General features: G+C 39.4%; 1 protein-coding gene across 2 annotated transcripts; it reads right to left on the reverse strand.

Moving 5' to 3' along the window:
* Window positions 1-48: 48 nt before the first annotated feature.
* On the reverse strand, window positions 49-7912 carry LOC145464534 (uncharacterized). Of its 2 annotated transcripts, XM_081448455.1 has the most exons (7): window positions 7745-7912; window positions 6093-6273; window positions 5716-5776; window positions 5006-5145; window positions 2497-2696; window positions 1583-1729; window positions 49-826 (listed from the first exon to the last, which is right to left on the reverse strand). In XM_081448455.1, the coding sequence occupies exons 2-7, from the start codon at window positions 6227-6229 to the stop codon at window positions 618-620; spliced, it is 894 nt and encodes a 297-aa protein (XP_081304581.1). In that variant the 5' UTR covers window positions 6230-6273; window positions 7745-7912; the 3' UTR covers window positions 49-617. The 2 variants fall into 2 exon arrangements, with proteins under 2 accessions (XP_081304581.1, XP_081304582.1); XM_081448456.1 differs by lacking the exon at window positions 7745-7912 and having other exon boundaries at window positions 6093-7733.
* Between the last annotated feature and the right edge of the window lie 5023 nt (window positions 7913-12935).

Raw genomic sequence — 12935 nt, forward strand, 5'->3', positions numbered from 1 at the left:
AAACAATTTTGGACGATTGTAACACAGTACATTAAAGTGAGTTTCAGGGACCCAAAGGGCTTAGGACTTTTAAAAGGTTTCAGGCTTGAAAAGCGTACCATCTTGAGGCGCACTATTTTGGGGCCCAAAGGGGTCTCTGGGGCCCTAATTCTCAGGTGAAGTTTAAGTATGGTCATTGCAAATACAACACTATCCTCAGAAAAGGTAGTCTCCGAGAGCATCTGTGGTTTTCGGTTCTTGTTTCAACAATCAACTCAGATAGAGTGTTTTCATGTTTTATTCACTGTGCCTATAGCCAGTCAGATACTTTGTCTAAGCACTCTAAGGGACAGATTTCCTCTGATATCAAGTCACTGACCGTTTGATCTCACCAGGGGTATTTTGACTAAAAGGAAATATGGCGCCCGATATCCCGCAGAAGTGAGCCAAAAGGGTACTATTTATTTAGGCCAGTCAAAGTTTGTCATATTTCACGGGGCATTAAAACACAATATGTACTTTAATAAACAACTTGTTGTGAATCGCTGACAAAATGTTTGGAGTATATCACTCCCATGGTGTTCGTGGTCACGTGTCCTTTAATACATTGTCTAGAGCGACGTCAGCGTCGCCAAATTTTAGTCTAAAATCCAGACACAGTCCTCGGAATATTTTGAGACTCCAGTGAGCTTTCCATTCCTAATTGCCAGGTACTTCTTGCCGAAGTTTGCAAAGAGCACCACTGCCCGGCGACCGTCGATGGACTGGTCATCAGCCTTTAGGATCCATTCCTCCGCGCCATAGTGCTGGTCCTTGGTGTAAATATAATCACCATTGGGGTCATACCCTGTCGAGAAATGTAACATAGGAAGTCATATATTTGGGTTATTGACCGGTCAATATATTGGATATATTGGCCAAGTTCTTTATGCGTGTTTATGGACCGAGACGAAGTCACGCATAAAACGAACGAGGCCAATATCCAGCCATCTTGACCTAACGAGCTTGGTCAATAAGGGATTTATTATATGGAAAAAAGAACACTATTTTCTTACGAGACACAGCGGGTTATCCCGAGTGGTTAAGATAGCACCATCTTGCCCGCTCGGGTAGCCAATCACAGCGCAGGATTCGGTTCATCTTGCCCGCTCACAGAGCTAGCCATGTAATGAGGAGGCTTAAAATACCCTATCGTTACATTACTGAACCATTTGACGCTCACGGTCATGCCTTGAGTCAATTGGACTGTTAAGTCTCCGAAGGAAACCTTAGCATGATGCTGTTCAAATGAAAACTATTTTGAGCTATACTTTTCTTTTATACTGTTTATTATGCTGCACAAGATTGGTTTAACTTTCTAACATTCTGCGGTTGACATTAAAAGTAGTTATCCTCCAACCTGCATGCATTATATATATGCCAGAGGACATAAACGTCTGCCGCTTGAGTTCTCCATTCATCACCTCGAAGGGGGTCTTATGCCTCGGAAGAGACGGGGTACTTGACAACGACTTAAACTAGGTGATTTTGCATTTTGGTTATATATATGTGTGTTAGCAGCTACGGTATTCAAAGTTGGTTTCTAAGTTATAAGTGTTCTCACCTAAGTATTCTTTGGTAGCATAGTTTTTGAAGAAATGAATCTCCGACTTGCTGACTTTTTCCTCTTCCCAGTAACTGGTGTCTTCAGCTCGGTCTCTCAGGACCAAAGTACTGCGACTGCCACTTGCTTGATGGAACTTGACTTGTCCTGAAAAGCGATAAAAAGAGAATCAAGCATTTCGATAATACAATAGCTTTGAAAACCACGAGACCTTATACTTATTAAACCACTGATAATGTTAAAAACGTTCGTTTAGATTTCCCGTTTGCATTGCATTTAATTGAAGCTATTTTGGAGCAAAGAATTCAGACTTCATACTAGATATTTCAATTTTTCTTCCTTGATCCATCTTGACTACGAATTAGTACATTAAACAGCCTCAGTCTCAAATATAATACTAGATACACATTTAATTCAGTTTGCCACGCTGACTAAAACTGATGCAGGCTCTGAAAATACAGTTGAGCGCGAAACCAAAACTTGACATTTTAATCCTTAACTTCGTGGCCTCTCAGGCCCTTTCCACACTATGCCGGAGGAATTTGAATACGCATGTTTCACTCTGAAAAACTCCGCAAATGTTTTCGGTCCACACTACGCCGGAGGTATTTGAAAACGCAACAATCACCAGTCATTTTGGATTTGTGGTTGAGGAAAACTTGGTCAGGGAAATCACATGAATATCGTGATGTCATCGTTTTCGAGAAGCTCCGCTTTTCCGTTCACACGAAAATGCAAAGCCGGTGTTTTCAAAGTTCCTCCAGTTTAAAAAGCGTTTTCGGAAAGCTCCGTTTTCGTGGTGGAACAGTGTGGACGGCACGCGTAACCGTAGAAATAAAGCTGCGTTTTCAAATTTCTCCGGCGTCATGTGGACGCTGGCTCGTACTGCTTGGTCAACCAAAAACATTTAATACCTGATTCCGCCAGGAATTTTCCAGTCAGTTTGTGCAGGAAGGCTCTTCCGGGTTTCTTCTTGATATCGATTTGTGGAGTTGTCGCGTCAGCTGCCGCCGGTCTTTCTGAGGGTTTCATCTTGACATCATCCTCATTCTCCAGGGAATTGATGATCTCCTTCGCCAGGGATTCTAGAGAATTCTTGAATTTGGTTCCTTCTCTGATTGTAAGACAAAAAGGTGATCACATAACTTATACACCTAATACGTGAGTTTGACTCAGTTTCACACGGGGCTTATCACAAACGAGGAGCACACGAAGACGTATGATCACAACGGGGCGCTCTTTAAGGTGGCCGAACACAGTTTTCAAGAGCCTATGCCTAATTCACCATTACTTCTAAGCTATTTATGCTTTGGCGCTCGTTTTTTGCAAGAGTCAAGGTTAACCACAGAAAAGTTTATTCTCGCATTTTGGCTAAGGTGTGTGCTGTTGCCATGGCAACGGGGCTGGTTAAAAACAAGGCTTAAAAAATGGTTTTTGTTTATTTAAAAAAAATCCAGTCGTTAGATTTTTTTCATCTTTTGCCCACTACGAATTGACATTAAATCCCTTCTTTCAACACTGTTCTAATAAAATTTTGACATAGGCGATTTCCGTAATTCGCCGTAAATCGTTTTCACCGCATGTTCTGTATTATTAAAAATTCCCTATGTCAAAATTCAGAATTTTTGCGATAGATCATTCACGTGGTTTCTGAACTATTTTTTTGCCAAATTTCTTGAAATTCTAACGACTGGATCGTCAGAAATCCGCAAGTTTCTGCAAAAGCAATCGGTCTCAATTTTTCGAGCAACTACGCATGCGCTGCATTTAACTGGGTTCTTTCGGTAACAAAGAGAAAGCTGAGAATTGCTGGTTTCTTTGCGTCGTTACCTTTTCTAACATATCTATGCAATAAAAGACTAAAGCCATCAATACACTGCGTTCAATAATAGAGAAAAAATAACACAGATGGTGCGGGTGTTGAGTAAATAAAATGATCGCTCTTTGCAATCCTTGTGCGCGCGCTCAATTGCATCAGCAAAAGCGCGCGCGAAAACTGTGTTCGGCCACCTTAATGATCACAAAAGGATCGCGCACTGATAACTACAAATAGAGCGCGCGTCCCTGTGATCACAAACGGAGCGCGCACTTATGATCAAAAATGGAGCGCGAACTTACCATTACAAACGGAGCGCGCACTCATGATCACAAAAAGAATGGGAGTTTATGATCATAAACGGAGCGCGCACGCAAATTCACACCCCATTTCATGCATGAGAGCGCGCGCTAAGTAATTTAATGAACAATGATAGGGCAGATGATTGCTATAGTTTTGCCTGGATTTAACGATCTTGGACGTTCGGTGACCCCTACTTTTCTTTCCAGAAACAGATTTTATTTATAATTATCTCCACATTGTCCAAAAATTAACAAAAAAATCAATGTGTGAAGTTAAAAAAAATTTCAAGATTTCTGTCCACGGGACATCGAATCCTGCCATCTTGCGGCTGCAAAACGCGTGAAACTATGGTCGCTAAATGCGAACTTCTTCTTTAAGGAACCTCACCAGCTGACTAAATTCACTTAATGGGTCCACTTAAACAGTATTAGGCAGAGAACATTTCACTTCAAAGATCTAATTGCAATATTTTTGGGCTTAGACACTGTGGCCTTATTCACTGACGAAGCCCGATTTTTTCGGATTTAGGGTGTTCTTCCGAGCATGTTCTCTCCAAAACGAAGTCGGTGACACCCTCCCCCCCCCCCCCCCCCGCCTTTTTTTTTTTACATTTCTGACATAACTAACTCTTCATCTTACAGTGGTAAAAGTCTCAGAAAAAAAATCAATCAATTTTTGGGCGAACGTGCTTAATATATGACCACAAAAGAAGCGCGCACTTATGATCACAAAAGGAGCGAGTATTTATGATCACAATCGGGGCGCACATTCATGATCATAAAGGGAGTGTGCATTTTTGATCGCAAACAGCGTGCACTTATGATCGCAAACAGAGCGCGCACTTATCATCGCAAACAGCGTGTACTTACTATCACAAATGAACCTGGCGTTTATGATTACAAAAGGAGTGCACCCTTATGATCACGAACGGAGCGTGCACTTACGACCACAAATGGATCGCGCGTTTATGATGACAATAGGAGTGTGCCCTTATGATCACAAACAAAGCGCGTACTTACGATCACAAACGGATCTTGCAGTTATGATCACAAAGGGATCGCGCATTTATGATCAATAAAGGAGCAGACACACTAAAACTCACCAGGCAGTTGCAAACGTAACGTGCAGTAACAGACATCAAGCGTTAATGAACTCAACGCAACAACATTAAAAAAAGTCGGGCCAATTCAGTGACTTATTAAACCATTATTTGATTAGTGTATGGCCATCGAGTAGATTACCAAATTTCCTGTGCAGTCGTTTCCGCTTTACCGAAAAAAACAAAACCGGAATTGCTCGTTTACCTGAAATCAATCCATAACAGCCCAGCGGTGATAATACCAAGCCAGCCCGTCGCCTTAAACCCTTTCTCACACATCAAGGGAACAATGGCCTTAGCCTGCGCGTCGGCGTAGTTTAATTCCTTTTTACAGTTCCTTGAACCCTGAAATGCAAATCAGGATCGATGAATTTGTGGCAGTATACGATTGCAGTCTCAAAATAGTAATTCTTCTTATTACTGAGTATCATACATTTGTTTTGAAATTTGCTCTGAGATTTTAGAGGTATATCATTATACCAAATGACGGCCTTCGTCTTCTTCTGGACAATTAATATATTGCAAGGACATATTGTCGGGAAAATTTCGATTTTTTTAATGATTTTTGAGAGCAACAAGGCTAAGCAAAACAAAGGAAAGTAACAAATTTGGTTAAAACAAATGCACTGGACGCTAGCAAATAACCTCTTAGCATCCGCTATTTTTCTCACTTTGTGCGTCTTCATTCTGGTCTACCATAAAGTTTTTTTGTTTTTTATTTATTTCGTTTATTTTCTTGTTTTTGTTTTTGTTTTTTGCTTTTTATTGTTCTGGTATCCTCACAAAAACTGTACCTACAAACTTATTGTCCGGTCTCTTATAATTAACACGCTGCCTCAGTTGCCATCCTCGACAAGGGAGTAATGATCTATCTGAGGTAGCTATGGCGAGAAAGACAATAGTAAAATAACTTACGAAATAATCAGATGTCATAAAACAGCATATGGCGGCCGCTCCATCAACTCCTTCTGCCATGCTAAATACAAAATGGCATAATTACCTTTTCTGTGAACTAGTGGAGTTAATTCAGACTCAAGAGACTAAATGGTACCGTGTATTTTTTTAAACACTCACGAAGGCGTGAGGTTATATGACGTCCCTAAACTGCAACCCAAAGTTTTACCGTGTCTACTTGTGCTCGCCTACAAAGCAACTATCTCGTCCCCAGAGCCCGTTTTCCTCTTGGCCAACACCAAGAACGCGGGTAGCTGCGTCATGTTAGTCGGACGTTAATCCTACGTTAATCGGATTGACGGCCGTTTAAAAATCAATAAACTGTCGGTGAATTTCACCTGTCGTTGACGTTTCCTTTCACTCCACCATGCACGTCCATCCAGGCATTGATTCCGTGACTGCGCAAACCTTGGTACACTTGCTCCGCAAGTTCTTGTGTGTTCCACTGGTAAGACAACATCACGTGCTTCCCCATGGCTACTGGCTATATTACTGCACTGAATACCAGGAATTGGCTCTCTGTCCAAAGGTAAGCTTTTGTCAGTCGGTAATTTAATTTTGTGGGAGGCGCGGTGGCCTCATGTTTAGTGCGCTCGTCTCCGGATCGCGCGGTTAGGGTTTGAGCCCTGCCCGGGGACATTATGTTGTGTTCTTGGGCAAGACACTTCACTCTCACAGTGCGTCTCTCTACCCAGGTGTATAAATGGATACCGGCGAACTTAATGCTGGGGGTAACCCCGCGATGGACTAGCATTCCATCCAGGGGGGAGTAGAAATACTCCTAGTCGCTTCATGCTACGGAAACCGGGATAAGCTCCGGCCTGATGGGCCACTTGGCTCTTATACAGACGTTTTACCTTATATTACCAAATTCAACATTATAAGGCCCATTAGCTTCAACAGTTGAGTCCTCGCGTGATCTTGTTACTACACGTTACTTAGCGGGACCAAATAAATGAATTCACGCAAAAATTAGCAAAACAGCGTAAAGCACCAATGATTGCTTTGCTCCACTGCGCCTCGTAAACATTAAGCTTTTCGATTTGCATGTTAACAAGGCTTACAATTTGCATATATAGGACACAGACCTCGATGTTGATAAAAGCTCGACGAATTGAAGACTTTTTTATTTAATTTTTTACACCTGTAATTTGAGGAACTCCCTCTTTTCCAGCGAAATTAAATACCTTCGTTGAACCTTTATTCCTGATTTAGAATTCACCGAATATCAATCAAGCACACCTACTATTTTTCAGCGCTACCGATCGCAAAATTTCCGCTTTGAATCACAGGTTTGGGATACCAGAGGTTCTCCGCCTAGATTGAGGAATATTTTCTCTTGGTCCCGCTCTGAATGCATGGGGCTAAATATTTTTACGGAAACAAGACGACTCCATACGCTTTCTATCGTATCCTAAATCAGACTATGCCCGAAACTAACTGATTGTGTAGGCAGCCGCAAAATAAATTTTGCTAATGGGAACTCGTGGATTGTCTGTGTTGAGGTGTTCGTATTTCTATTGTAAATATGAGCGTGAACTTCGTATCTGTATGAACTGTTGTTTATGCTAAGCCTTTTTAGTCGGGATCTCTTCCATTAGAGTGTTTTCAACTGAGCTGAAGTCTTAAATCGCATAAATATTCTTCATAGTAATTTCTCGTTAGTAGTCAAATCCTCTATCACTCTACAAGCTGCCAAATACACCATAAGTTGTCTCTAATCGATATTGTGTCAGCTTTCTCGTCTATTCCAGCTAAAACTATGAAAATATGTGAGCTCAGTAGGAGTGGCACAAATGTAAAAATTCTGAAAGAATTGTCTTTGAGGCGAGGTCTGCAAACTTCAGTAAATACATTTGGTTCGTAAGCAGATGGCCGCATTATAAACCATCACTGAAGTTCGCTATAGCAACAATGGTGATAACAACAATTTTCTTACTGTCATTGTTAGTTGTACTGACAACTATGGTTTCATTCCATCTCAGCTTACCGTCTTTTGCGTCTTCGAAAAGATTTCCCAATTCAAGGCGTAAATGCCAAACGTAGCTGGATTGTCCGGTGATGTCTGAGCTATTCTTGAACTACTTTGAAAATGGATCGCAAAACAATAGCCCCATTTAACGGGAGGCTGTGACAACATTGATTGGTTGGGAACAGTTGAGTAACTCAATGGAAAATAACGCGCCTTATTATGCAGAGCTTCGTTTGTCGGACCACAATTTTTGTTCGATCTTTAAAAATGGAATGTAGGAATTCTCGTTTTCCCACGTCCTGACTAGTGGAACTGTAATGCACAGTACAGTTACTTTCTCTATCCGATAATTACATTGTAACTGGTGGCATGCAGTATACCATTTTCAAAATTGCGGAAAAAAACTCCTATATTGGACCATTCTTGACTATCGAGCGTTCTTCAAGCAAAGCGATAGAATAGCGTGTGTATTTATCGCAAAATAATGGACAATCATCGGACGAGGTTGAGCAACATATCTTGAATTGTCAGTGGCGAGCAGATCACTTATTTGCCAAAGAAGGCTGAGGCAAGTAATTGATCTGCGAGACACCGGTAAATTGTTTTATCATTCGATCACCAATTAAAGTTTGTTTTCATATTTAAATCACTCTCTGACAGCTCAGGGGAAGCGATCTGCCATTTTCCACCCAAGAGCTTGATTGCAATTGCGCAGACTTATTAAGCAGACTTATTTGGAGTAAAGCACATTTAGACGATACTACGCCAGCATAAGCGTACGACCTGGGACGGGGGTTGTTGCCAACTACGGAAATTATTTATGTAATTTCTCAGGCAAAAATTGAGACTGTTGATACATTGTGTACGTAAACTTTCGATATAACTATTTTTGGAATTATAGCAGCTTCATTACATGTGAGAATTGTAAAGGTTTTTGTTTTTCATGCAATTTGAGTGGGTTTGCATCCCGATTTCAACACTCACGCTTTTGTTAGAACATGGAAATTTTATTTGTTATATAGTCTAGTTACGTTATGTCATTCAAGCAAGTCTCTGGTAGCTCAGTACTTTAGAGAGCCCGACTGTTGAGCGGACGGTAACAGGTTCGACTCTTAGGGAAAACACTGATTTTTTTTTCCGAGTCACTTGCGAAAGAAACTGGCTGCTGTTTGAAAATTATATTTCTTGCAAACCATTTCCATCGCGTTTCAGATCGTTTTAACTTTTTGATCCTAGCTTGTGAGCAAAAAGTTTAATTTCTAAGTAATAACATGGCAAAGAAAACAAGACAACATGTACGTTCACAGAAAAATTTTCTAGCTGGAATACTTAAACGCACTACTTCTTTTTTTCGCGATTTATTATTCGCTATCAGAAAAAGCGAGCAAATTAATTTCTGCATCAGATCTGTGCCGAGTTTGTTATGGTCCCAGTTTGTGAACAAAAACTTTTTGGTAACAAAATGGTAAACTAAAAACAATGGGATAATCACAAAAAAGTTCTCGTAGCTTGACCTCTTTCTAGCACGACTTCTTTCTTTTTTCGCAGTTTATGATTCGCTGACAGAAAGAGCGTGCAAACATATTCCCGCGTCGGATCCGTGCCTTGTTTGTCAGCGATTGGCTTGAGTATCTAATCCATATTCATAGCAATCATAGAGTTTTACACATTTTAGATTGTTCGTTGATGAGTGAAGACGTGTCGTCCGTCTGAGGGCCAATTTTACTCCTGAAGGAAGAAGATGCTTGATGCTGGAAGAACCTAACGCTTGGAAAGAAGTCCTCATTCTATTCCAATCAAAGGTAAGCACTGCTGTTGGAAAACATTCCCTTAATTTTGTTGAGAAAGGCAAACGAGCAGCAAACTGTTACCCAAGCGAGTGAACACGTGCACTCGCTGTTCGCTTTGAGCGTCGCTTCATCTCTAAATAGCCGGGGCAGCAAAGCGCTATCTTAGATACAGTGTTTCGTTTGCAATATTTTAAGGGCCGTCAATTTGAATGGTACTGCAGCAAAAGCTAATGCTTTGTAATAGTTCACTGAAATTTTCAGTTGGATGTTTGGTGGTCAAATGAGCCTGAAAGAAATATTGAAATCAAGATTCGAGGTTTGAAAATACACTCGACTAATTCAAGCAAAGAAGCTAGCGACAAAAAAATTGTTTACACGGTTCAAAGGCAAAAACGCTTGATAAAATTTTAACGTGGCCACAAAATTGTAGCCATATGGATTTCTCAAGGTCATTTCAAAACGTTATTGTGTCATAACCGAAATCTCATTTTTAGCTTTGGGTTTTGCCAGTTTCGTAGCCGCTACAGTATTTGTAGTTAATGGTCTGATGAATCTTTTATACTTGCGCTACTTTAGAACATTTCTGCATTTACTGATCTTGGACTGTCGCTTTGCAGGAATTCAAGAAGGCTGACGCTGTCATTCAGGACGTAAGAGAGGTGGACAAACTAAATCACTAGACAATGAGGAATTCTTCAAAGATAAGAACTTATTTCAAATTGTCAAAGAGCTAGTTCGAATGGTGGCTGAACCATGTCTAAATTTGCTACGGAATAATCACACACTGATTGTCCGGAAAGGATGAAAAATGACTTTATTAGATGCTGGAAAATGGCAGAAAGTATTTAACTTGCGATAATGCATTACTCTTGGCTCATAAAACTGCATACTTATTGTCTGGAACGGAGAAGAAAATGCGTCAATCAGAGACGGCGAAATGTAAGAAAGCACTTCAATTTGAAAGGGGAATTGTTACTCTTGGGTCATCAAAATCGCACACTAATTGTCTGGATTGGAGAAAAGAATGCCATTATTAGAGCTAGACTGGGAAATGAAACAAAGTAAACTTGCCATCCCAAACGGTTTAAATGTCAGCCACCATTTACCGATTCTTTTGCAGACATTATTGCGAACTTAAAAGCATTCGATTAGTTTTTAATTGTCAACTGTTGATATTTTGATTTAGTTCATCTTTTGCGGAGCAAATTCTTAATTGTCTTGATTCAATTTTATAAATTATTAAATCTCAAATACTAATGAAATTTTTATAATTCATTTGATTATTTTTGCTTTTAGAAAAACGAGTTTTCGATTGTTAAGCGTTGTTTTCTCAACAGCTTTTCGTCATGTCTGCAAAACAGTCGGTGCTTATTTGTTACTTTAACTGTTGCTGACAAGAGAATATGGGCTTTTTGATGATTAAGAATATATTTTATTCCAAATCGATAGCAAGTCTAAGTTTTTCCGTCTTAATTTGGTGGAGCCCTGACTGACTTGCTGACACGACACGCACGACACCAACTGAAGCAATGATGTTATTAATTTGCTCAATGCGTCGAGTACCAGAACAAACTATTTGTAGCCACTGACTCTGAAAGGCTGGTACTTAGAACAGTCACCGTCACCTTACAAACGAATTACTCCTACAACAAAAGCAATGAACGAACTTGCCTTGAAACAAAACCTAGTGATATATTCTGATATTTTGTGACTATATACGAATCAAAACTGTCAACAACTGACTACTTAATCACTGTTTCCTGCTAAGAAGCGAGTTTTGAAACTTGACAGGCAACAAATCCAACGGCGAAACGAACGAAACAGTCCCACAGACAACTTTACACTACGCTGACACTATACTAACGACTTTACTCCAGGGTACCAACTATTTATTATTCAAAACTAAATTCGGTTTCAAAACGTGAAGACTATAGTTTCATTTAAATTGTTTTCGTTTGGCAAACATCCGGGCGGAAAATGTTTATACGATGCCTATGTTCTCTTGTCATGTATTTAATACTTGTTATAAAACCCTAATGCCTGGCTCGTAGAATATCGAGATTAAGAGGTCTAGATGAAGTCAGTATTTTCCCTGTTTTCGAGTTATACGGACCACAAGATCACAGAAAAAGTAATCCAATTAACCGCATTGTTTTGTCAAGCAGTGGTTGTGTCGATACCGTTTCAGATTTTCACAAAAAGAAACAACCTGGTTTATAATTGTCTTGTGTGATCTCCAAATTACCGAATGTTAGGATTTCAGCTTTTTTCATTGTGCAGACCAAAAAGTATCAAACAAAATTCGCTGATGAATGATTCGAAAACAATTCGTTTCTCTCACTGGTGACTTTTCAATTTGTGGAAAGTAAAAAACCTGGAATGATTAATTCGGTTTCACAATTGTCTTGTTTATCTTCGAAATTTTAAATCAAGAATTTTTTCTTGTGCTTCACTTAGCCAATATCAAGAACTTAGAATATTTTTTCAATCTGACTTTAAAAATTTTGTTTTCAATTCGTTTGAAAACACCCTGCAATGATTAACATGTGATCACAATTGTCTTGTTTATTTTTAAAACTTTAAATTAAGATTTATTTCTTGTTCTATACATAGCCAAAATAAAGAACTTTGAATTGTTTTCCTATCTGATTTTGATCTGTTTTGAAAAAAAGCTGGCGTTGATTAACTTGCAACTGGCATCACAATTGTCTTGTTTATGTTCATAATTCAATTTAATATTGCTCTCTTGTGCTTTACACAGCTAAATTAAAGAGCTTAGTATTATTTTCCGATCCGACTCTCTTTTCATTTCGTACGCAAATCAAGTCTTTTGGAAACAAATGGCAATGAATAACTTGGTATTGCAATTGTCTTATCTCCATGTTTCAAATTATAATGCAAAGTGTTTTCTGAGCGAACAAACAGGATTATATCGCAAATTTCAATCAGCTTCATATTATTCCTGATGCATGTCTTGGTCGTATGCTATGCCTTCATCTCGTTGTGTTCATTGTGGTCCGTACAACCTTTATTTATTTTATCAAATGTTCGAGTTTAATAAGGGGGAGGATAAATCTTGCAGAATTTAATCGCTTCAGTTATTTTAACCAGGCACTTGGGTTTTGCGATAAGTTGGTGGTTGAAAAAGATTTACTTGTAGGTGGATGAAGATCTTTTACTGCCGTTGCTCGTTGTAACACAGGACATTGCGATAATACCAATTAAAAAATTTGTAAGACATTTAATAACACTGAGCTGATTTCTTTATTTAACAACAGTTGCAATTGTTTGTATTATTTCAAAACTTCATAACTGTTGTTGTTGATTGGTTAGGGCGCGTACATTTCTTGACGTTCTTAGTAAAACAACAATTGAAAATTTGTATACTTATTCCAAAACTTCGTGACTGTTGTTACAGA

The sequence above is a fragment of the Orbicella franksi genome, chromosome 12 (assembly GCF_964199315.1).
Source record: "Orbicella franksi chromosome 12, jaOrbFran1.1, whole genome shotgun sequence".
In the NCBI taxonomy this organism is placed as follows: Eukaryota; Metazoa; Cnidaria; class Anthozoa; order Scleractinia; family Merulinidae; genus Orbicella; species Orbicella franksi.

Bases quoted from the DNA above. Each gene is read 5' to 3' on its own strand.
- LOC145464534 (XM_081448455.1), bottom strand. From the start codon at position 6,229: ATGGGGAAGCACGTGATGTTGTCTTACCAGTGGAACACACAAGAACTT. The intron at 1,730-2,496 runs GTATTAAATGTT...ATCGCTTTTCAG, and splicing joins AAAATTCCTGGCGGAATCAG to GACAAGTCAAGTTCCATCAA. The intron at 827-1,582 runs GTGAGAACACTT...ATTTCTCGACAG, and splicing joins TGCTACCAAAGAATACTTAG to GGTATGACCCCAATGGTGAT.